The following is a 25,152-nucleotide window of genomic DNA, read 5'->3' as shown; positions in this document are numbered from 1 at the left end:
TGTTTTTTAATTTTCAGATTCCTGATGAGATGTCTCATTCAGCACCTCATTCTCATCCATTGGAGTTTGAGATTGCTGATATTAATATGCAATCGCAATTAGCCCATCATGACCTGACAAATGGCGAACATTTGACAAGGGAAGTTCAACGAACCATATCTCTAACATCAGAAAATCCTTCAGAAATGTTTTTCTCAGCCGAAGAAGATATATCCAATATGATGTCACAACGTGGTTCAATTAAAAATCACAATGGTTCGATTGTATTTTCGGGTAAAAAGAGATTTTCTTCCGATTTAAGGTAGGATCAAAAAAACTTGCAAACTTGTGCAGTTATAACGTTTATTGTTGGTTTTTAGTATTGGCAATCAAAATGAAAATCCGACGCTTTCTTCTTTAAACACCTACAGAAGTGACTTGGAGATTCATGCTCCCGAAACGAACAGTAAATCTTTATCGAAACGACCTCAAAGCACCACGGAATTGGTAAGTCTCTTATTAATCTTTTTTTTCCGTTATTTCCATCTCAAACATAAAATCACTTTTAGATAAACTCAAATACATATTTTTTTTTTTTAAATTTGTTGTTGAAAAAATGTAATAAATGAAAATAATTCAATCAAAAATAATTAAAAAAATAAAAGCTCAAGTACATTGTCTCATCATGAATAATGATAATTATAGCTTTTTTATATAAACTACGCAAATTTTGCCTCAATTAATTTTTATTTTCAAAATTACAACGATCTTTAAAAACTTCCAACTAATGAGTCTATATTAAAATCTTCATTCATTTGTTTATTTCTTTTTGCATGAATTCGTCTTTCCTTCTTTGTACATATATATACAAACATATATGGTATCCTATAATTTCCATGCCAATTTTCAATTAAATTGAAAAATGATTTTAAACAAATTGAAATACGACTTTTTGCCAAATTCAAAATTATCTCTATTTAAAAATCGTAAATTCCATCAATTTCATAGAACGAAGACGTCAGACGTATTCATGGTCTTGCTACACCAATCAGAAAACTTACAAATATCTCATCAAGACCTGAGTATCGACATTTTATTCATGATGTGAGTAGTTTTTAGAGTGTTTACACAAAAAAAAAGAAAAACACAATTCCTTCCAATCCCTTACTAGACTTTCTGTTGTTTTCTAGAATCTGTTTATGACTTAGATAACCTGTTTCTTAGTACGTTTTCTTGGTTTGATTTCTCTTTCCCTAAAATTTAGTTGGAATTTAAGAAATTGGCTAGTTTATCTTTATTTATGTATATATACTAAAATTGGTAGCTATAGTACTAGTTTAAAATTTTTAATTTTACGAACGTAATTATACCTAAATTGCATGGTTTCCGTTATGTTACAAATAAGCATTCACTAAATGTGGTTATAATTAAAATTAAAGGACGTAGTTTTCTCTATAAACCTTAGTGTTAATCAAAATTCATACGAAACCAATATGGTATACGTACAGTGAGTCAAGTAAATTTACGCACACAACTTTTATTCAACAAAAAAGAGTCAGCTTAAAACGGTCATAATATAAAATTTCTTAATATTACTCCTTCTACTTTCTTGAGTCACATATTCATCTAGCTATTGGGTTGCCCAAAAAGTAATTGCGGATTTTTCATATAGTCGGCGTTGACAAATTTTTTCACAGCTTGTGACTATATATTTGATAAAAGTTCATTCTAAGTTTTATTAAAAACGCATTTACTTTCTTTTAAAAAATCCGCAATTACTTTTTGGGCAACCCAATAGTTGGTATAACAAAAAATTCAGACGTCACACTTATTTTATTTCTAAAAACTATGAAAGAGGAAAAAACCTAAAAAAATAAACTAAAAAGTTTATGCATACAGCACACACCCCAATACAATTCTGTGGTACTTTTGAGAAATGTATGTATATATGGGTTGCCCAAAAAGTAATTGCGGATTTTTCATATTTTCGCCGTTGGCAAATTTTTTCAACGGCTTGTGACTCTGTAATTGCATTCTTTCTTCTGTCTGTTATCAGCTGTTATTTTTAAATTGCTTTAGAAAAAAAAGTGTAAAAAAAGTATATTTGATTAAAGTTCTTTCTAAGTCTTATTAAAAATGCATTTACTTTCTTTTAAAAAATCCGCAATTACTTTTTGGGCTACCTATATCGGGTTGCCTAAAAAGTAAAAGAAAATAAATGGATTTTTAATAAAACTTAGAATGAACTTTAATCAAATATATAATTGCCATTTTGTTCGATAACCTTTTGCCATTTTCCTGGCAAATTTAGTATTCCACGCTCATAGAACTTCTGGCCTTTATCTGCAAAAAACTGAACCAAGTGCGATTTTATAGCCTCATCATTGCCGAAAGTTTTACCATTTAAGGAGATCTGCAAAGATCGAAATAAATGGTAGTCTGATGGTGCAAGGTCAGGGCTATATGGTGGATGCATCAAAAGTTCCCAGCTAAGCTCATTCAGTTTTTGGCGAGTGACCAAAGATGTGTGCGGTCTAGCGTTGTCCTGGTGGAATATGACACCTTTACGATTGACCAATTCTGGTCGCTTCTCCTTGATGGCTGTATTCAATTTGTCCAATTGTTGACAGTAAACATCCGAATTAGAAGCAGCTCAAAATATACCACACCCTTCCAATCCCACCAAACAGACAGCATAACCTTCTTTTGGTGGATATCAGCCTTTGAAGTGGTTTGAGCTGGTTCACCATGCTTGGACCATGATCGTTTTCGACTAACGTTGTTGTAAACAATCCATTTTTCATCTCCAGTTATGATTCGTTTTAAAAGCGTTGATTCGGTTTGTGAAATGAATTTCTTTCAATGCATGTGGTACCCATATTAAAATTGACGCCAAACAAACAAATGTAAACAAAATTTCGCGCACTTTTTTTCTAAAGCAAGCTAAAAGTAACAGCTGATATTTGACAGAAGAAAGAATGCAATTACAGAGTCACAAGCCGTTGAAAAAATTTGTCAACGCCGACTATATTACTACCATTGTATATTACCGACAATTAATTTTTGGGCAACCCAATAAATATGTATGTTCGATTTAGGGGTGTTTGGGGGAATGGTATTCAAGAGTAGAGCACGATGCTGATACTTTTTTAGCGCTAAGTGTCTGGAGGAATACCCCACTCCTCCAGACACTTAGCCCTGAAAAAGTATCAGCTTCGTGCTCAACTCTCAAATACCAATACCCCATATTGCCATAGGTTTAAGGGGCGTTTATGGGATGAGGCGTCGCCCAAAACACTTAGCCCTAAAATTGTATGTCAAATTCGTTTTCTAATTTCAATTACCTTTCATTTGAGCCCCATATTGCCATGCTCGGTAAACTTGTCCTCTATGGGGGTGTTTTTTGGGGGAGGGGCGGTCCTCAAATACTTGGTCTCACATTTGGACATTAGATTCGTATTCTACTCCCAAATACCTTTTATTTGAGTCCCATATTGTAATGGCCTGTAAATAAGTTCTGCTGGGGGGAGTTTTGGGGAAGGGGTGGGCCCCCAGAACCTTGGTTCCGAATATTGATATCAGATTCGTGCTCTACTCCCATATATCTTTTATCTTATAGTCGGCAAACATGTCCGGTTAGGGGAGTGTTTTGAGGGATGGGCGGGTCACTGAGTGACCTGGCCCCGAAAATATGTAGCAGATTCGTATTCTACTCTAAAATAACTTTTGAACCCCCATATTGCCATGGTTAGCAAATATGTTCTATGTGGGGGTGTTATGGGGGTTGGGAGGCCCCATATACACTTATTTCCAAATGTTGATATCAAATTCGTTCTTTATTCGCAAAGACCTTTCTCACTCTTGTCCTCTTTGGGGATGTTTTTTTTTTGGAGGTGCGGCTTCCCAAATGCTTAATCCCAAATTTGGATATCAGATTCGTTTCCTACTCTCAAATACCTTTTACTTGAGCCCCATATTGCCATTGTGCAGCGCTTGCTTGCTGCACATCGAAAAGTGTGCCGGGAAAAATGGAGTGTCTCTGTTGATGGTTGAAAAAGAACTCAATTTATTTTACTTACAAACAAACCTATATACCTAATACATGCTTAAAATCCCTACTCTATACAAGGCTTAATAATTAAGGACAACAAATACAAAACAAATGTAGCCTATTTTCACACACAGAGAATTTTCACGTAGTCTACTAATTACCTGCATTAGATGAAACACATGCACTCTTAAGGTAGGATAAACAATACATTTCAATGTTTGCTTCGACATTAGTATCCCTACATGTGCTCATTTTACGATCTAATTATGGAAATCCCTTAACTCAGTACATACTACATACAAATGTTTAAGGTTTGTTGTCCTATCCTAAAACTAAAGTACAAAACTGTACATACTCCCCGCCTTAAAAGATCTCCGTCTTTTAACATAAGAAATTCGTACATACAATACAATAGACGCTGAAGGTGATCTTAATTCTATATGTATATCACCAAACTAAGTAAATTCTCTTAGAAACTATATATACGATACACTGTAATCTTACCCCTATCTGGCTCTTTTGGCGGCTTTTTTTTTTCCTTCTGAGACCTAGCACTCCGGGTGTTTTTGCTCCTTCTAATAGGATCACTCTGGCAGCGAGCATTCGACTTTTAAGGCATCTTACCATTTTGGCCGTGAGTAGTAAATATTCCTTAACCACTCGGGCGTTGAGTGCCAGTCCTTTATCCTTCTCAAGGTTCTCTCTGGCGGCGAGTGACCGACTTCCTTTGCATTTTACCAATTTGGCAGCGAGCGATAAACTTTCCTGAAACACTTCGGCGTTGAGTGCTTCACATCCTTCTTTTAAGCCACCACACTTTGGCAGCGAGCGCTAAGCAGTTACCTTCTCGCTTCAAGTACACAACTCTAGCGATGAGTGAATGATATGTAATATTTCCCATCAGAGTGCCCTTACTAGCATTGGCGGCCATCTTCTCGGCTTTTTAATACCGTTCTGCCTCGGCCGCTTCTCGTGCTCTCTCCAAGCCAGCAAAGACTTCAGTGAGCTGCATAACTTCGTCCTTCAAGGCTTTGAAATTTTTCTGTGTGTAACGACTATATTATATATTTCGACATTTAAGAGAGGTTAAACCTTACTCTTTGAGAAATAACGGTAAAATTCAAACTTTACATCAGGGATGATAAACAGGGTTGGTGAAATGATAGTAAAAACAAGTTAAAAAGCCACTTTTTGGATCTAAAAGGTAAAAGTTTTTGTTATTTTCGGCAAAAGGCCCTGTTATTGGCCTGTTTGTATTTCTTTGATTAATTTAAATTTTATTGCTGCGGCGGCATAAGTTGTTTGTGTGCTGGGAAAATATGGTTTAATATGCACAACTGTTTTCTTCATTTGACAGACATCACCGAAACGCGTTGCCAACCATAATAACCGAAATACACTGGTCAAAATTGTTGTTGCCGGCAGTTTTCGTTCAAGAAACCGACGTTTTGTTAGAATATAAAATTGAGTAGAAATCTAGCCAGGATTCACTGAATAAGTTTAAGCCAAGCGATTAGCCGACGTAAACTTTTTGTTAATTTTTGGCAGTAGTTGGCATTGGGGGTGTCAACTTGATCTCTTTTAAATTTATTCTTTGTTTACGTTTTCTTCTATTTGATGACATTTTAAATCGGCAGATTTGACATTCTTAATGATGTTCAAGGGGTCTATCCACTTTTGTTTTGACCTATCCTTTATCCTTCTATTAGTGAATCCTGGGATCTAGCAAAAAAAAGAAAAAGACGCATAGAGTGCCGAAAATAGAAAAACGAAAAATTAAATATGGATACTGGAAAAAAATATGTCTTCTTTGAAGATTTGAGTGAAAACAGGTTAATAAAAGGAGGTTTTCTCTGAATTTTCCCGAATAGTTTGCTTCAGTTATTGGCGTCAATACATAAAAAATTTAATCTCTTATCATTGTTTTTTCTGTAGTTAGGGTAATGTAAGCATTTAAGTTTATTTTGATACACAATCGAAAAAATGTGTCAAATTGGTCTGTTTTCATTTTGAAGTTTTTTGCCTGTTAGGGCGAAGATTAAAGAATTAAATTTTACAATTTTTGTTTGTCTTTTGAGACGAGTCCAATGATCGGAGTTTTTTTTTGCAAATGGCTGGAGATAGCAACACATACCAACCACTATGAGACGCGTTTCGTCTTTGGTTAAGAGACTTTTCAACAATGCTGTCTAATAACTGTAATTTTCCTAATGCATGTGTTTTTCTGTAATGACAGACTTTTTTTTGCGACAATTACACTACTTCCGTGGTACACATTATTCTGAGCATCTATTGGAAGTTGTTGCTCCGTGTGCCCAGGTTTGAATCGCGTCCGGGCACTGCCGAATTTTGAGTAATTTCTAGGCCGCATAAGGGACGCGTAACAAATTTCGTACCATATCTTGATATAGCCCCATTATAGATGGATAAGATTTATTAACCTCTTTAAAACACATGCGAAATATTACCCGGCTGATGCTGAAACTTTGAGCTCCGATCTACCGGGCGCATCCCGGTAGATCGGAGCTACCGGGCGCATCCACAGGTTGCGGATAGTGGGATGCTTCGTATACGCAGTAGCTGCAACTGCAGTCGCGGCCAATCAGCGGTATCGAGTGGAGAGTCTCAGTGAGAGACTAGGCGGCACCGGCTCTTGTTTAAATACTTAGTGCCTACGATGCTCGACATGACAAGCGAGTTTTTTTTTCATCTTTAAGAGTTTGACGAGGATCACTAACCCCGCATGCAATATGGCTACAACAACAACAACTAGTCAGACCGATCGACATTTAGATTTAAGTGCAATGCAGAATGACCTCAAGACAATTTTTTGAGCTCCTAAAAGGCGCCCATAAGTGGATAGTTGATGTAGTTTCTATTCTATAATTATACAGAATTTGAATTTGGTGGGTATTCAATATTTGATTCGCTCGAACTTAATTCATTTTTACTTCAGTTTTTAATGTGATTAGTACAAAATTTCCCAATAGTAATACATTCCTAGAAATTTGTTTTCGACGTCTGATTCTTATCTCAAATTTTATTTATCACTTGATTTTAAAAAGGGAAATCATAGAAAATTATGTAGTTTATTTAATTTAATAAAAAAAAATTGTTCGAAATTAGAAATTTTAGAAAATTTGATCAATATTTAAAATTGTAGTAATTTTTTATTTTCCTAGAAAAATTTCTATGAAATTTAATTTTCATTTGTTTAAAATTAGATGGGTGAAAGAGACACTAAGTCTAATTTTTGTGTTCTGGGAAAATATAATTTTTATCGGAAGTTAGTGAGTCTGATGTTGATGTTATCATTTGTTTTGTTTTCATATGAATGCTTTTTCTTGAGACTATGTATATGCATCATTTTTAGATATAGTAAACACTTTTGCATCCAATTATATTTCTGTCTAGAAACTTATTTTTTATGCTTATCCATATCCTATATGTTTGTTTTTCTCATTACATAGGTGGATTCAAGAGCTTCGTCATCGGGAACACCCTCTTTGTCATCAAACTCCTTTATATCTGCAATGTCTTCGCAAGAAGATGTCGCCCTCGTCAACCTGCATCAGCAAGTGAATAGACCTATTATTGACTCACCACTGCTTATGGCCAGCTATTTAAATCATTTGTCTCAAGTGAAATGTTTCAATTGGACTTCATGTTCATTCCCATCTGGTTCGGATGTATTTTCCACACCCTTATTCCATGAGAATGATGCAGGAGGTCTTACCTACATCGGCAGCAGAATGATACCACATTTTGATTTGTATTCTGCATGGCGTGAAATCCAGGTGGTGCCTCGCTATGAGAATACCACCGGTAGTAATAGCTCAGCCACATTTATGAGTGGCCCAAAATCACATCCATGGGATCCCAGTGTTTTGCTGAAAGAAGAGGAAAGCGATAAATCCACAAATGGTTTTGATGATGGCGAATTTATGAGTCTGCAAGCAGAAGGAGCGGCATGTACCTCGGTTGTGGCCCGTCTTAAGGGGCAGGTTAACATATTTTTAACACCTTTACTATTGGAAGGATTACAAAGGTAAGCGATCAAAAGAAAGCATTAAATTTTTCCTGTTTCTTATAGGATTTTTTTTAAACATTTGGAAAATGTCGATTATTTAGCATCTAGTCTGGTGTTTCCAGCGCTTGTTTCGCTGGGAAAAATATCTTCGTCCTTAAACTAACATAATCATTTCCGATTCTAAAATTTTCTATACGAAGGTTGCCTTTTATATTTGGGGATTGGACAACCCCAGTGTTGCAATCTGCCAACTGACAGCTCTAACGTAAAGCTTGACATTTTTGAGGTTAAACGTACTTAAAACGTTATACGAGCGCTATTTGTGTTGTTTACAGTAACTTAAAAGATTCTTCTCGTCCAAAAATGGAATTAAATCGTGAATATTTTCGTGCGATTATTTTTTTTTCGACGTGGATTAACTCAACAACGGTGCATCGATGAACTTAATTAATTTTTTTGGCGAAGAAGCCAAGGTTTTGAAGCTCTATCAAGGACCAGTGGTGAATTCAAAATCAGGTCCAAAATCAGTTGTTGTTCCAAAAACCATTTATGCTGTGCGCCAACTGATATATCAAGATCATCATGTGACCTATCGTGAGATTGAGATAACCTTCGGCATTAGTGGGACTAGCATACATTCAATATTGCATGAACATTTGACCGTCAAAAAACGGCTCGTGTCGATTGGTCGAAAGAAATGCTCCAAAAATACGATCGCGGTGCTTCGAAACAAGTCTATGAAATCGTGACAGGTGATGAATCGTGGACTTACGCGTATTATTCCGAAAGTAAATAGCAGTCGACTGCATGGGTGTTTCAAAATGAGCCAAATCCAACAAAAGTTGCTCGCGCACGAAGCACTTCCAAGCAAAGAATCGCCAGTTTTTTCGGAAAAACTGGACATGCCGCAATCGTACCACTAAAACAACACAGAACAATCAATTCTGAGTGGTACACAACAATTTGTTTGCAGGTTGTAAGAAATCAGGAAAACCAGCTGTTGAAGAGGGATCACTCTTCACCACGAGTGAACTCTCACAAATCGGCTCAAACAACTGAATTTTTGGGCACTCAATACATCGATTTAATGAGTCATTCGCCGTATAGTTCTGACTTGGCACCGAATGATTTTTTTTCCCGTACGTAAAAAATAAAATGAGAGGTCAAAGTTTTTCGACACCTGCAGAAGCAGTTGATGCGTTCAGAATGCATGTTTTGGAGATACTTTAATCAGAGTGGCAAAAGTGCTTCGACAATTGATTCAAACGCATGCGAAAGTGTATGGATCTTAATGGGGAATATTTTGAAAAACAATAAATCGGTTTTCGATGATCAATATTTGTTTTTGTGTTCTCTAATCCCAAAATATAAAAGGTAACCCTCGTATTAAGTTAATTGAACTGGATGATGACAAACTGAATATCCGCACAGGATTTGCAAATGTAGCTCCAACTGTCTATTTCCGCTACAGTACAATGAACTGTTTTCAGTCATGAAAAATCAACTCCTAACAATGCTCTTTGCAAAGTTTAAACATAATGTTCTATTTAACTTCAAAACATTATTTTAATTTTTTTTTATATATTGGGTTGCCCAAAAAGTAATTGCGGTTTTTTCATATAGTCGGCGTTGACAAATTTTTTCACAGCTTGTGACTCTGTAATTGCATTCTTTCTTCTGTCAGTTATCAGCTGTTACTTTTAGCTTGCTTTAGAAAAAAAGTGTAAAAAAAGTATATTTGATTAAAGTTCATTCTAAGTTTTATTAAAAATGCATTTACTTTCTTTTAAAAAATCCGCAATTACTTTTTGGGCAACCAATGTAGTGCCCTTTTTTGCACGATTTTCACATTATAGCTTTACCTATTACTTATTATTTCTTACCCTAAGCTACAAATCTGACCGTTATGAAAGTTTAAAGGTCCAATCGTTTCATTAAACCGTTGATCAACTAGCAACACAAGCAAAACTTTTTTGTGGATTTTTTTTTTGCCAAATATAACAACTATTAAATGCTCCCTCTCATTTGATCCATTTAAAATTGTTTTGTTTTTTCTTCTTCCAATTCAGAATGGTGGAAGCGGCCATACCGACATTTGCGAATATGCACCTGTTAACTGTTGTGAATTACATACACTCCTCGTGTATTGGAAAAGTGAAGAATGATAACATTCTAAAACGTGATCAATCTTTGAGTTATTGGTCTCAGGTGCATTCAAACTCAAAACGCTCCACAACAGAAAGAAATCTCTTAGGTCCTGGTGATTCATTTCTAAGTGACGTTTATGAGGAGAGTATTTCAACAAAGACGCAAGGTTTAATTGTTTTGCCTAAAGTTAGTATTACAATGCTGCAATCGTCAATAATTGAAGAAGTTATATCTGTTGCTGCATTGGACAATGTTCAAGTGAGTATTTATGCTACAATCCACACAACATTGATTATATCATATAAATGTTAATTTGCCATATCTTTGCAGGATCTCAGTTGTGTGTCCTTGTTGACTTTCTATATTGAAGGTGTTTCCACGAAATTTCATTTGGGTAAAACAACACGTGCTTCCATGCACAATGTTTATATACAACAAACTGTGCAATCCAATAGTCATAAAAAAGGTGGCATTATGAAGGGAACGCGAGCCCTATTGGCCCATCTCTCATCACAATCGCGTCCAGATAATGTGCAAGGTGAGCCAATACTTATCGAAACTTCTGAAAAGCAGTTGGAGGAACTTGTCATTACTCTTGATGTGGGTCGAGCTCATGCTCAGCTAAGACGTTTGAAGACCGAGAGTACCACTGGTCAGGAATCTCCCATAATGGTTACTGCCATACCAGAACCTAAGAGTAAAGTTTTGTTTGAATGCTTGAAAAAGACCGACAACACAGGCGTTGATAGCATTGGTTACATAATGTTCGAATGCGGTCTTGAAGGTGTTGGTGTGAAAATCGTCAAACGTTCACATTTTGAAAAGTCTGAAAATTCGAAAGAAGAATTGGCTGAAATGGCCGAAGATGGTGTACTAAATGATTTGGTGGAAAATGTCACAGTTACAACATCGGCTGCAACTAATAATACCCACATTGATGTGTCTGCAACTTCACGGGCCGAGGCTGCATGGCGTTTGCTAACTAAGAAACCACCAACACCCAAGACACCAAAAGAGAAATTCCAAAATGCTTTGGAAAATATCATAGTAACCGAGCGAGCAGATCCTGCTTATGATAATCGAAAATCCACACCGAAACCTGCAGAAGAAGACATTGAAAAGGGTAAAACACAAGGAAAAACGGGAAAATCCGAAGGCTTTGATAAAGTGGCCAATAAGGAAACGGATAAGACTTCTTCATGTGTGATTGAATTGAAATCAGTGTGGCTTAATTTTGCTGCACCTCCGTGTGTGCCTATAACGCGAAAAATTGATCTAACAAGACTCGATTGGAATCTATTGAGTACAGCCTCGCCGGCTATAACAGCGTGGATGAATCCCAGCAACAGATTGGCCATTAAAATTGTTGCATTACTTAAGGCCTTGCATTCCAGACAAACATCTGTCGCAGCTTGTTTAATGGCCGATGCTTTGGAGAATGAGCAAATTCAAAGGAATCCCAAAATTAAGAAGGTGAGTTTGAGTATAGTAAGTAGTCACTATTTTCACAGCGTGCCTAGGACTTACATGTATACAGACCTATGAGCCCTACATCCTTTCTACTCAAACCCATGATAAAGAGTAGGACATCCTGCGAACTGCTCAAATACAAACATCATGCCTACTAGAGTTGGCAAACTATCGGTAATAGCAAGATTCGATATTTTCGATATTTTTTAAAATAAATATCGATAGTATCGATACTATCGTTAACGCAAATGAGAAGTAAACATCAATCGGTTTATACAAATACAATATCAATGCACAGATATTGCTTTAATGAAGTCAGTTGGAAATCATGAGAGAAATGTTAGCCCAAGCGGATGAAAATTGCCACCGAGGCACAGAGGTTAGGATGTCTGCCTATGACGCCGATCGCCTGGGTTCATATCCCGGCATGAACATCGGAAAAATCTTCAGCGGTAGTTACTAATGCTGGCTACATTTGTGGGGTATCTTGCCATGTTAAAACTTATTGTTATAGCAGTGTGATGTACCATAAGTGGCAGCCCTGCCATGGGACTCGGCATAAAAAGGAGGCCCCTTATCATTGAGTATACCTTTTTCCTAAATAGAATGTTCATGGGAAATTTAATAGTAGTAGTATGAAAATTGCGCCCTCTTTAGATGCAATGTACCTTATAGAATACATACAGTGTCGAATCGATTTATTTTTGTTCAATTTAAAAAAAAATAACTTTGCTCATAGTATCGAAAGGAAAACTAACAATCGTCAAGGGAAGGTCGGAAGAGACTATGGACCGACACACCGATCCAATTCTTAGACCAGCACCGGGTGGACGTGTTCTTCGAAGACTGGATTAACTATATGCTAAGAAATAGGTGGATTGGGCCTTGTGATATAAATATATGGGAGAAATTGGCACAGGGCACGTCGCCACTCTTATGGGTGGCCACCATAAATAACCTATTACGGATGGTGGTTGAGGAGGTGTTTGAACCCGTCTACAGCGCAGGCGAAGTTATAATACTTCTATGGGGAAAGGATCCGAATCAACTGTGTAGAAGTGCCGGAAGGGTCATGGAGATGGTATTAGAGCTGGCAAAATATCGATGACACAATCGATATTTAATTTTTTGGCCGAATATCGATTGATATTTTTCCAATGGATACTATCGTAAAAGTTAATTTTTTTGCAAAACTAAACAAAAATAAGCAATCCGACACTGAATGTGTCCTTTAAGATACATTGCGCCTATAGAGGGCGCAATTTCCATCCCATTAGACTAATATTTTGTGCAATGATTTCACTTATGACTTCCAACTGACTTTATTAACCTTGGTTTTATTTGGTCTGTGCATTGATATTTACTTCTTACTTTCGTTTGAAATATAGGTGATGGGAAATTAACGATAGTATCGAAACTATCGATATTTGTTATTAAAACTATCGAAAATACCGAATGTTGTGATTATAGATAGTTTGCCAGCTAAGGGTCTCAATGTTAAACCAGGGCAGACTGAAATCTGCCTGTTCACAAGGAGGACGAAGATGAGCCAATTAGACGCACCCCGTTTTCCCAATACAAAGATTTCGATATATGACAAGGTCAAATACTTAGGAGTGATCTCGGACAGGATACTGAATTGGAGGTGTCACATTCAGAAGCGTACCAATAAAGCTGACAGATGTCGAACACTATGTAGACGGGTCGTAGGCTCGAAATGGGGCCTGAGCGTGATTAGACCAATATTTACTTACTCCTCAGTAGTTTGGTGGACTGTGATGGAGAAAAAGTGCAACGTAAGGATAATACAAAAGGTTCAGGGATAGGAGGGAGAATAGGTGCAGGTCAAACAAAAGCTATATAAACAAGGCTGCGAAGGGAAACCTGGAAGGAATGAAAGAGGTTTCCAATCGGATATGGAAGGAATAGAAGAGGTTTTCGCTCGGATACCTGACACCGTATTGAAATGACGGAACTCTGGTATTGCCATTTGGCGTACCAATAAGGCTGACAGATGTCGAGTACTATGTAGACGGGTCGTAGGCTCGAAATGGGGCCTGAGCGTGATTAGACCAATATTTACTTACTCCTCAGTAGTTTGGTGGACTGTGATGGAGAAAAAGTGCAACGTAAGGATAATACAAAAGGTTCAGGGATAGGAGAGAGAATAGGTGCTGGTCAAACAAAAGCTATATAAACAAGGCTGCAAAAGGAAACCTGGAAGGAATGGAAGAGGTTTCCAATCGGATATGGAAGGAATAGAAGAGGTTTCCGATCGAATACCTGACACCGTATTGGATTGACGGAACTCTGGTATTGGCATTTGGTAGTTGATGGTATACAGATGGATCAAATCTAGGGAGACCTGGGGGTCTACCTTAAGAACCCAGGTACTGAGGTCTGTTTCGACTGCATGATCACAATACGGTCCTGCAGGCAATCGAATGGCAGCCGGCTTAGTGTATAACACACTGCTAAAAGAACAATGGTCCTGCAGGCGGAGGTGTTAACACGAGGACGTCGATTTTGCACAAATACCTCTTATTGATTTTTAATTGGGATTGAAAATGGGACAAACAGGGATAGATATAACTCTCATACAAACCGATCTGCCGATTATATTTCTTGAGTTTCTATAGTACGCAATTCTAATACTATTTGACTGTGTTTTTGGACGGTGACTTCCCCCATGACCTCCGACGTCTATATGAATTTTACTTCTTGAGCCTCTAGAGAGCGCAAATTTTATCCAATATGGCTGAAATTTAGCACGATTACTATGGAGGTTACCGAAGCTCAGAGGTTCAGATGTCCGCCTATGACGCTGAACGTCTGAGTTTGGTATGGAAGCCATGTAAAAACTTGTCATCAAAGAGGTTTCGCAGTGCGGCACGCCGTTCGGACTCGGCTATGAAATAAAGGCCCTTTATCTGAGTATAAACTTGAATCGGACAGCACTCATTGATATGTGAGAAGTTTGCCCCGGTTCCTTAATGGAATGTTCATGGGCAAATTTGCATTTGCGCTATGAATCTACACCTATGACTACCAAAAGCTGTATCAAGTTGGTTTGAATAGGTGCTCCTTCAGGTGGCGCAATTGTTATCGGATTTAGCTGAAATTTTGCAAGATGACTATGGCCCCTAACATCAACATTAAGATGGGTCTGAATATGTCTAATTTCTGATATAGCCTCTACATGTATAGAGCAATACATCACTTTGACTTCTGGAGCTCCAAAAGACGACTGAACGCAACTTGAGAGCAAATTTCCATGCCTCACCTTTTTATTTTCTTAGCAAAAGTACACGTGTGAGTCATGACAAGTTTCGATGTTATTTGTTTTTCTTTTAGAGCCGTTATGCCAATAACTACACCCTGTTATCGAAGACACTACAGGAAGATCCTAGCTGTCAATTGTGTTTCATAATGCAAAAATTAGTTCTCGATGAAGGTGTTAAAAAGGTCGAAAGGATTTTCAAACAAGGAGATGTACCTCACCTTAACACTTTAAGACAGGTTAGTAGTCAAAGACAAAGAACAATCAATTTATATATTTCTCATCGTGATCACTGTTTCTACATTTCAGGGTATCATTGTTTTAAGTCGCCAATGGAAAAACACTCTCTACAATCCTATACTGTTTGAACATCAGTATAAAAATAAATTGGCACGACCCATTAATGTCACATTTTCATTCCCACAAAACGAAGAGGAATGCGAGGATCCTGAATGTGAAGGTGATAATGATTTAGGGGCTTATGCTGGTGTTGGAGACAATCCCGAAGAGAGTGAGAATGCTTTATTACTTGGGCAAACACAGCATCATCGAACTCATATTGGTATTCTTTTGATTAACGCTTTGTTTATTTTGAACAAAAACAAAACAAGAAATTTTCTTTACTTTTCTTTAGTTGAATTTTTATTTTGGATTGCTCTAAATACGATGTTATGCCTTGCATTTTCTGCGGTCTATTTCAAAAGAAAGAGAAGAAAATTTAATGTTTTGTTTGTTCAAAATATTTTCTTTGTTTTTAACCCGAACTTTTTTTTACAACCTTTTTGTTTTCGGTTTTATTTCTTATAGAAAAAATTATGTCCAAATTAAAAATTTGGGTTGCTTTAAGCATAGGGCATCATTCTTTATTTCGTTGTTTTTTTTTTCCTCTGAAAGCATTTCAGTTCAAGGTTTGCTTGGTTATCATTAAAGCCATTTTCTGTATATATTGCTCTTATGTTCATTTGTGTGTGTGTGTGTTCTATGCACTTTAAGGCTATTTGGTGTACATGCATTTTTGGTTTATGCATTCAATTACAGTCACTCTCAATGTTGTATATAGATGTGTGTTTATCCTATAAGTATTTATATGTGATTTATTACAACATATTTCTTTGTATTAAGTTTATCTAGTTACAATGGTAAGTTTGTATTGTGTATAAGTCCCAGAAGCAAGATTGTGGTGGATAGATTTGGCTTAGACAATCTTCGGCTGAAATGCTTATATTTTGTTTTATTCGCAACATAAGTTGTTACTAGAACTCATTTATTTTGCCTTAATATTCTCAATTCTTACTTTGTAAGGTTTAATATTTTTTTTTTTATAATTTTTTCCGATTTATTTTACAATCAATGATTATGGTGTTATAAATGTGTGAGGCAACGGTGAAATTTCAATTTGAAGCATTACAAGAGTATAGAAAATGGAAAAAATATATTAAACAATATATTCGTAGAATATTTGAAGGATTCAAACGTATAAAAAGGATGGGTTGAGTATCATGCCAAGTAAACATAGTCCTAATGATCCGGTACCTTTTGTTGGATATAACCCTAAAATTAATTTGACTTAAGAATAAGAATGGTGAGCGAGCGGGAACTCACTTAATCACGCTTACACTCAATTTTTTTTTAATTTTCTTTACTGTAATTGGCTATGATAGAAAATTGTTCCACTAGCCGAACATAGAATAGCGTTCCAAGCGTCTCGATCTTCTGCGCTCATTTTATAATCTCTGACACCAAGTTTCGAGGTGTCTCCCACCATTTGATCTTTCCATCGGGCTGTTGGCCGTCTCGGTTTGCGTGTACCACCTTGTTTGTGTGTGGAGGCCACCGTAGCGCAGAGGTTAGCATGTCCGCCTATGACGCTGAACGCCTGGGTTCGAATCCTGGCGAGACCAACAGAAAAAATTTTCAGTGGTGGTTTTCCCCTCTTAATGCTCGCGACATTTGTGAGGTACTATGCCATGTAAAACTTTTCTTAAAAGAGGTGTCGTACTGCGGTACGCCGTTCGGACTCGGCTATAAAAAGGAGGCCCCTTATCATTGAGCTTAAACTTGAATCGGACTGCACTCATTGATATGTGAGAAGTTTGCCCCTGTTCCTAAATGGAATGTTCATGGGCAAAATTTGTAAATTTTCAATTTACCTTGTTTCCCTTTAAAAGACTTCTTTGCTAGAGCTTCTTGATCTATTCTGACAACATGACCTAGCCAACACAGCCATGGTATTTTAATACGTGTAACTATGCTATCGTCATCATACAGCTCGTAGTTCATACTACGCCTATATTCTCCATTAACGCAAACTGGTCCATATATTTTCCGAAGAATCTTTCTCTCAAACACCCCAAGCACTGGCTCGTCTGCTTTCACAAGTACCCATGCCTCAGAACCATATAACAACACGAGTAGTAACAGTGTCTTATATAGTTTACTCTTCGTCTGTCGAGAGATGGCCTTGTTTCTAAACTGCTTGCTTAATCTAAATCCGATCCAAAGCCGATCGCCGGGGGAACAGGTTGGCCATTGGCTATTTAAAGGCGCCAATAACTCGACTTGCCATATCGCATATCACCATCTAGACAGGGTTAATAGGATTATTTTGCGCTTCATAACATAAGCTATGATCACTACCTCGACTAGGCTCTTGACAGTTATGTTGAGATTCCAACCGATTCATTTTAAAGAAGAGAAAACTGTGAATCTCTGAATGCTCTTCGACTTAACTTTAATCGTCTTCTTGGACATTGAGGGGTTTAAAGAACGTTAAGTGAACGTTTATACATGACTACGCTAATGATGAATTTAGTTGATACGATGGTGAAAGGCAGTATAATCTACGCATCACTATCGGAGGGCTGTTTTAGGAAATGTGTTATTGTGTGCATCTCAGCAATTAAGAAATTATCCCCTTTTTATGGCTTATGGTTATTAGGGGAATTCCCAGATTCTTCGAGGAAGAAAAGGGAAAAGGCTTTTGCCTACGCCAACAACGTTTTCAAACCGGAGATACAACATCAGATTTTAATTGGGTGGTAGGCGTGATTCTTATCTATGAATATCTGGTATGGCATCATGCTTTGGGCAGTTGCAACCTCCGCAGAATGGTCAATAACATACAGGGTATCACCGAGGTGCTCTGGTACTCTGAGGAACTAAACGCCATGCTCCATCTTATGTCTGTATATATGGACATTATTTTGTTCTGATAGGGCTAGGTGGTGCGTGGTGGCGACAGTCTATTTGCTGCTATACGGATTATGTACCAGGCAAGTCCTCCCCTGTTGACCCTGTTGACGTCGTCGTGAGTAGTGTTTCAAATAGTTTTTTTTTTTTTTGGAATCATGGTGAAAGCTATGGGGCTCTACAGGGTCCTTGTTCATCAAGGAGTGATGGTCGAAGAGGTTGCTAGGAATAGATTACTGACAAGCGCTAATTGTGCTGCTGATGCAGTAAACTCTCCTTGTGTTAGTTTTTTGAGAGGTTGGGTGCTTTATACGATATTTGCGTGAATGATGCCTGGGCTGCAGGTAGGCCAAGCCCTGAGCCTAATGGGTCGATTATGGATTGAGTTGTCAACGGCCAAATTTGCTTTAGAAATTTCTATTTCTGTATTTAACCGCATATGTTTTAATAATTTACTGAACGCTCAAAACACTGATATTGAATGAATTTGCGAAAAATTTCCAAATATGTCAATCCGGTACGTACAACCGACTGCCATGGGATTGGCAGTTGTTGTTGTTGTTGTTGTTGTTGTTGTAGCAGTGTGTTGTACACTGAGGCGGCAGCCCTTGCCGATGAAGGACTTCATCGGGTCAATCCGGTACGTACAACCGGCTACCTAGGGATATTTCATGGTATTATTTATTGGAAATGCAACCATAGTTGCTCGACCCTTCGTAATCGACCCTTAAGCGTTTCGCGGAACAAGACGTCACTCAACCGATTGAAGCGACTTTCAAACTAACCTAACTTGCATACTTTTCTTTACTTATGACGGTTCACGCACAAGTCGTTGTATATACAAAAAACTCTTCAATGAATTGTATTTTGGCACCAATTTAACTTTAATAATATCCAGTTCTTTGGAATCCAATCTAAATGTGCATAAAACTGTTTAAACAAAGTGGCCAAACCAAAATTTTGAATTTTCTATGCAATAATTGTATATTTTAACGTAATGATTGATAAGAAATGACCACAAAATCGATAAAATGCATATGCATATTTGTAGCACCGAAATCAAGAAACTAAAAAAAAAGAACCTTTAAGTTTCTTCTGGCGATTAGCTTTTAATCGCACATGTTGTTAAATACTTAATATTTGCTTCCAATATATAGATTCCAACCAATTTGGTATGGGCTTCACTACAGACGGCGTATTACATGGATCTCAACGATCAACATCGACATCACCCAATATACATTTGCCCCGCAAAGGGTAAGTATTGAGATTAACAACTGTAGACATTAAGGTAAAAATTGAAGAGCGTAACATATTTTATGTTGTCCTCCTTTTTCAATTCCAATTACGAACATTTGCAAAAAAAAAATCTTCATAAATGAATGCCTATGGTTTTGGTTTGTAACCCCTCCATAGCAAAAATTTACATAAAGGCTCAACCTATTCACATGGAAATTCTTCCCGTTCCAGCATTCAAATGTTGCCCATAATATCGGGTTTGGTGGATAAACAAACGGCGGAAATAGGTAAAATAAGAGACATTTGTAGTTATATAAATTTTTTACTATATTTTATTTTCTTTATAGAATATGGGGCTTTACAAGAGGGCTCTATAAGTTCCACCAATTCTGTAAATAAATTTTGGTTAGGTCCATCGGATAATCAAAAAGAAGACCTGTATTTTTGGATGGCTAAACAACAGGAAAATAAGAAAAAGGAAGCCTTTGCTGAAAAGGAAATTTTACGACCCACACCGGTGAACAAAATGCCAGGAAATGTACTAAAGCCGGGAATAATGCAGGATTCGATTACTTTGCTTGATGCCCATTTAATTTTTGAACCTTTACTTACTTGTCTGGGAGTGATGCCGCAACAAATGATCAATAAGTTTTCCAATACAGGTAAATTTTAACACTTACAATACTTAGATAAACATGCGGTAATTTAGATAGTAGTTGCTTTCGAAATTTGTTTTTTTTATGCCAAGAATCGTTTTACCATTGTTTTTATTAATTTGTTGAATTTACCTTTGGATGTATTCTAGACCGAGCTATAAATTTAACAGTATTCTAGATCGAGCTAAAAATTCAAAATCCAATTTCGTATCACATTGACTTACAAAGTATTGATATACTTTCGTAAAGCCGAGAGTGATGAAATGATCTCCTGTTCCTTAATGGAATATTTATGGACAAATTTGCATTTAAACTAATTTTGTTGCCTACTACATACTAAGTTCAGGTTAGTTTAAAGGTTACTCGAGTACCAACCTCATCACTCAGAGGCCTCGGAGACAGAGATCCACATCAATAAAACAAAAAAGGAGGTCAGTGGTAATCAACACACAAAACAAAAAAGAAGGAAACCAGGCGTAACAGAGTAGCTCTGTGCTAGTCTAGTCTGCAACTCTTCTTCAGTTTCTAAAACACCTAGTTTAAAGATATCCTTATTCATTTGATTGTTGTTGTTGGTCTGAGGCTGCACAACTTGCCGATAAAAAACTCTATCGGGTCAATCCGGTATGTACAACAAGCCGCCATTCCATTGCAATGTTGGTCTTCTCCTGCGTAAACCAGTCTTTGGTTGTTCAAAACTGGTGTTGATCGCTTTGTTTATGGGCGTGCGGAGTTATAAACTTTTGCTGACTCTCTCAAAGTTAAGCCATATCGCTTCAGATTTAGATATAGCTCCCATATAAACCGGTCTCCCGATTTGACTTCTTGAGCCACTGGAAGCCCCAAAATTTCTCCGATTTCACTGAAATTTTGCATGTAGTGTTCTGTTATGACTTCCAACAACTGTGCTAAGTGCGTTCCAAATCGGTCTATAACCTGATATAGCTTCCATATAAACCGATCATCCGATTTGACTTCTTGAGTCCTTACAAGACGCAAATTTTTGTCCGTTTTTCTGAAATTTTGCATGTAGTGTTCTGTTATGACTTCCAGCAACTGTACCCAGTTCGGTCCAAATCGATTTATAAACTGATATAGCTCCCATTATAAACTGATATAGCTGCCTTTAAAAACTGAGATATTGAGTTGAAATTTCGCACAGACTCATATTTCTTCTATACGCAGGTTAAGTTCTTGAATGAGCCACATTGGACTTTATTTGTATATAGCTGCCATATATTGTAGATCGATCTGGCTATTTTGGATCTTAGACCTACAACAGGAGCATTTATTACCCAACTTCGCTGAAATGTGGAACAGTGAGATGTATCAAGATTACCAACATCTGTCACGAATATGGTATACTTCAGACTTCAATTAGATATAGCTGCCATTGACTCCGATCTTCAGCTTAAGGGTCCAAAGATCATAGAAGTTGCAATTATTTTCCGATTTTGCTGAAATTTGAAACGATTAAGGGTCTTAAGCCTATAACAGGCTCATTTGTTACCGGATTTCGCTGAAATTCAGAACATCGAGTTTTATTAGGTCCATCGATATTCGAAACAAGAATGGTTCACATCGGAATAAATTTGAATATAGCTGCCATATAGACCCATCTGCTGATTTTGGGTCTTAGGCCTATAACAGGCACATTTATTACCCGACTTCGCCGAAATTTAGAACAGTGAGTTTTATCAAGACTTCCAACATCTGTCCCGAATATGGTCCAGGTCGGAATGTATTTAAATAAAGCTGCCTTAGATACTTATCTACAGATTTAGGGTATAAAGACCATAGAAGGCGCATTTATGTTGTTGTTTTGTAGCTGTGTGTGGTACACTGAGGCGGCAGCCCTTGCCGATGAAGGAATTCATCGGGTCAATCCGGTACATACAACCGGCTGCTTTGGGATTGATGCCATCGCATTTATTCTCCAATTTTGCTGAAATTTGTTACGATTAAGGGTCTTACGCCTATAACAGGCGCATTTCTTACCGGATTTCGCTGAAATTCAGAACATCGAGTTTTATTAGGTCTGTCGATATTCGAAACAAGAATGGTTCACATCGGAATAAATTTGAATATAGCTGCCATATAGACCCATCTGCTGATTTTGGATCTTAGGCCTATAACAGGCACATTTATTACCCGACTTCGCCAAAATTTAGAACAGTGAGTTTTATCAAGACTTCCAACATCTGTCCCGAATATGGTCCAGGTCGGAATGTATTTAAATATAGCTGCCTTAGATACTTATCTTCAGATTTAGGGTCTAAAGATCATATAAGTTGCAATTATTTTCCGATTTTGCTGAAATTTGAAACGATTAAAGGTCTTAAGCCTATAACAGGCGCATTTGTTACCGGATTTCGCTGAAATTCAGAAAGAGTATATTTGATTAAAGTTCATTCTAAGTTTTATTAAAAATGCATTTACTTTCTTTTAAAAAAATCCGCAATTACTTTTTGGGCAAACCAATAAGTATTCTGCAAGAAGATTATTTCCCATGCCGCTGACGATGAGGTTATTGAATGTGTACCGCCTTGTCAAAATGATGTCAGCAAAGCAGTTACCCGGCTGAGGAACAAAAAGGCAGCAGAAACCGGTGGTTTACCAGCTAAACTATTGGGTTGCCCAAAAAGTAATTGCGGATTTTTCATATAGTCGGCGTTGAAAATTTTTTTCACAGCTTGTGACTCTGTAATTGCAATCTTTCTTCTGTCAGTTATCAGCTGTTACTTTTAGCTTGCTTTAGAAAAAAAGTATATTTGAGTTCATTCTAAGTTTTATTTAAAATGCATTTACTTTCTTTTAAAAAATCCGCAATTACTTTTTGGGCAACCCAATATTTGTTTGTTTTATTAACTTAGAAGTTATGCATGTTAAGTTTGGTTATGTCAAACTCAAAGCCAATTCTAATTAATAGTAAATTTTTTCTTAACAATTTACCTTGATAACATTTCAGATATATCTTCTCTCGAAAATTTCGGCACCAATCTATCATTAATCGGCACTTTTGATTCCATACGTGTTGACATTGTTGTCTCTGAGGCCGGTGACAAAAATAAGGCTAAAACTACAAAATTGTCCAGCAAAAAACCCAATGGAAGGCCATCTATAATGATGGATACCCCTTTGTTTTTATGTGAACGTGTTGGCATTGAATTGGAAGTTTTAAAAATGTCCGATGGCATGGTGGACCAGGCTAGGCAAAATGTCATCTACATGTCGAGAAGGCAAATGAAAAAACATACAAGTACTGTGATTAATTTTAGCATAAATATACGATTTATATCGCAACAGGTAAGTGAAAGAAATTATTTAATTTCCAAAGATGTTTTTCCTACAAGTTTGTGTTATTTGTGTAGGTCAATATGCCCCTTCTGCGTTTACTACATCAAATAACCAATATGTATCAAAATGTTAAGGATGCCCAAAATGAGTTCCACGATCAGCCAGACATCAGTAAGAAATCAAATGCCAAAGACGAATATAGCTTGGGTATGTTATTGACTCTGCAAAAAAAAAAAAAAAACAATAATAAGTTATAACTTTTTTCCTTTCTATTTAGCGTCGGAGCCCAATGACATTATGCCTTTTGGCTCTGTAACAGATCGATTTAATCACAATGAGAATTCCTCAGATGAACGTTATGACAAATTCAATGAGATGGCTACCATGACACATACGGCGGGTAATAAAATGAGACCTCTTATTCAACTCACTCCCTCGCCTAGTGCTAAAAATCGACCCCAATCGTTTGCCCAAAAACTAAGATCCACTGGAAAATCGGTAAAGGGCAAGTTGGGCTACACTAATCTCAATGAGTCATCCTCATCGCCCTTGCGTGATAGTCCCACCACATCGGTGTCTGAGCATCACATGTTTAAACTCTCATTGGAATCCAAAGCCTCTCTGAATGGTGCTTGCGCAACAAGTGTTAGTGGGGACTATAATACCATGACCAAAAATGGGTTTACAGCCATTATTCCCCCTATGTTGGATACACCGAATTGTTGGAAAACAATTTTCCATTTATTGGAATTATATGGTACCATGCCTGAGACTAAAACGGTACAACAAAGGATTTCGTTGACCAATGAAAAGAAGTCTTTTAGTGCATACAATCGACAAGAGACACGTAACGACGAGGATGATATGACTAGTGCTCCAACACCATTGCCACAGCATAAGGAAATTTTCGATAGTATATCGCAGGAGAAAACACGTTTAATTGTGTTTGGGGTAGCCAAGATACATAAAACGAGATTGTTGGCCACACTAAGTGGGTTGAAATTGGAAGCGGAAATTACTACTCTAAATGGTTCGGCAACTTGGCGTAAAAAAGCCAGACCGGTGTCATTGGAATGTTCTTTGACCGGTCAAGTGGGAAGAGCTATGATTGTTCTACTGGAAGGAGTAGCTCCAAACCAGCAGTAAGTTTGATAATGTTTAAGTTTATCAAAGTAAAAACTTTTTAATGTGTTTTGTATCTAAAAATTTTCTTTTAGAACCGTTGTCAAGGTGACTGTGGGTAAAAGTCAGACCCTTTATTCAAGCCTAACCAAGAGAAGTCGCGACAAAAATAGCGGCCTTCTATCCATAGGTCCTGTCAACATTGAAATTCCACAACATCCAGTCGCCTTGCATGGCATGATGACCCGTTCTTCGAAGCAGCTTTCCTCTACCCTGCAAGAACTTCGAGTGGGGCGTAATTCAGGACGTACTGCTTCGAGGACCCACAATGTCGATGAACCAGAATCTCCATTCCATTCACGTAACTCTGGCTCCAATATGGACACTAAGGAGAAACCACAAACTCACCCTCGTAAATTCAATACTCACACCCGCTCACAACCTCAGCAAAATGGTTTATTACAGCCGCTGGTGATGCAATTCAATGTCCTGCTACAATCTCTGTCTATCAATGCAGCTTTGTTGCCCTCACTGCAGGCCCAATATCGTATGAACCATGTCAGTTCTACGGGTGTGTCTGGAAATCGTGCAAAATTTGTTATAGATTTACCAACACATACGCTGAGTTTTAATACTAAAATTCAGGTGAGGGTGAGTTTTTCGTTAATTTTAAAAATAGAAAATTAATCCT

The 25,152-nt window shown here is 37.3% G+C and overlaps 1 protein-coding gene across 10 annotated transcripts in view; it reads left to right on the top strand.

The window, feature by feature from the left end:
• Positions 1-25,152, top strand: part of LOC106094446 (bridge-like lipid transfer protein family member 1) — a 49,958-nt gene that overhangs the window by 11,639 nt on the left and 13,167 nt on the right. The window contains exons 11-25 of one of the 10 annotated variants that reach the window (XM_059364179.1): positions 18-301; positions 360-486; positions 988-1,083; positions 7,501-8,078; positions 10,130-10,466; positions 10,539-11,681; positions 15,033-15,197; positions 15,268-15,469; positions 19,305-19,404; positions 19,564-19,673; positions 19,734-20,048; positions 23,011-23,348; positions 23,414-23,546; positions 23,617-24,481; positions 24,557-25,112. In XM_059364179.1, coding sequence (XP_059220162.1) covers positions 18-301; positions 360-486; positions 988-1,083; positions 7,501-8,078; positions 10,130-10,466; positions 10,539-11,681; positions 15,033-15,197; positions 15,268-15,469; positions 19,305-19,404; positions 19,564-19,673; positions 19,734-20,048; positions 23,011-23,348; positions 23,414-23,546; positions 23,617-24,481; positions 24,557-25,112 — 5,349 coding nt within the window. Of the gene's footprint in view, positions 1-17; positions 302-359; positions 487-987; positions 1,084-7,500; positions 8,079-10,129; positions 10,467-10,538; positions 11,682-15,032; positions 15,198-15,267; positions 15,521-19,304; positions 19,405-19,563; positions 19,674-19,733; positions 20,049-23,010; positions 23,349-23,413; positions 23,547-23,616; positions 24,482-24,556; positions 25,113-25,152 lie in introns of all 10 variants that reach the window. The other 9 variants (XM_059364181.1, XM_059364180.1, XM_059364178.1 and 6 more) reach the window with 9 other exon arrangements.

The sequence above is a fragment of the Stomoxys calcitrans genome, chromosome 3, assembly GCF_963082655.1.
Source record: "Stomoxys calcitrans chromosome 3, idStoCalc2.1, whole genome shotgun sequence".
Taxonomy (NCBI): Eukaryota; Metazoa; Arthropoda; class Insecta; order Diptera; family Muscidae; genus Stomoxys; species Stomoxys calcitrans.
Note: the sequence above shows the minus strand (reverse complement) of the source record. Positions and strands in the feature narration are given on the sequence as shown.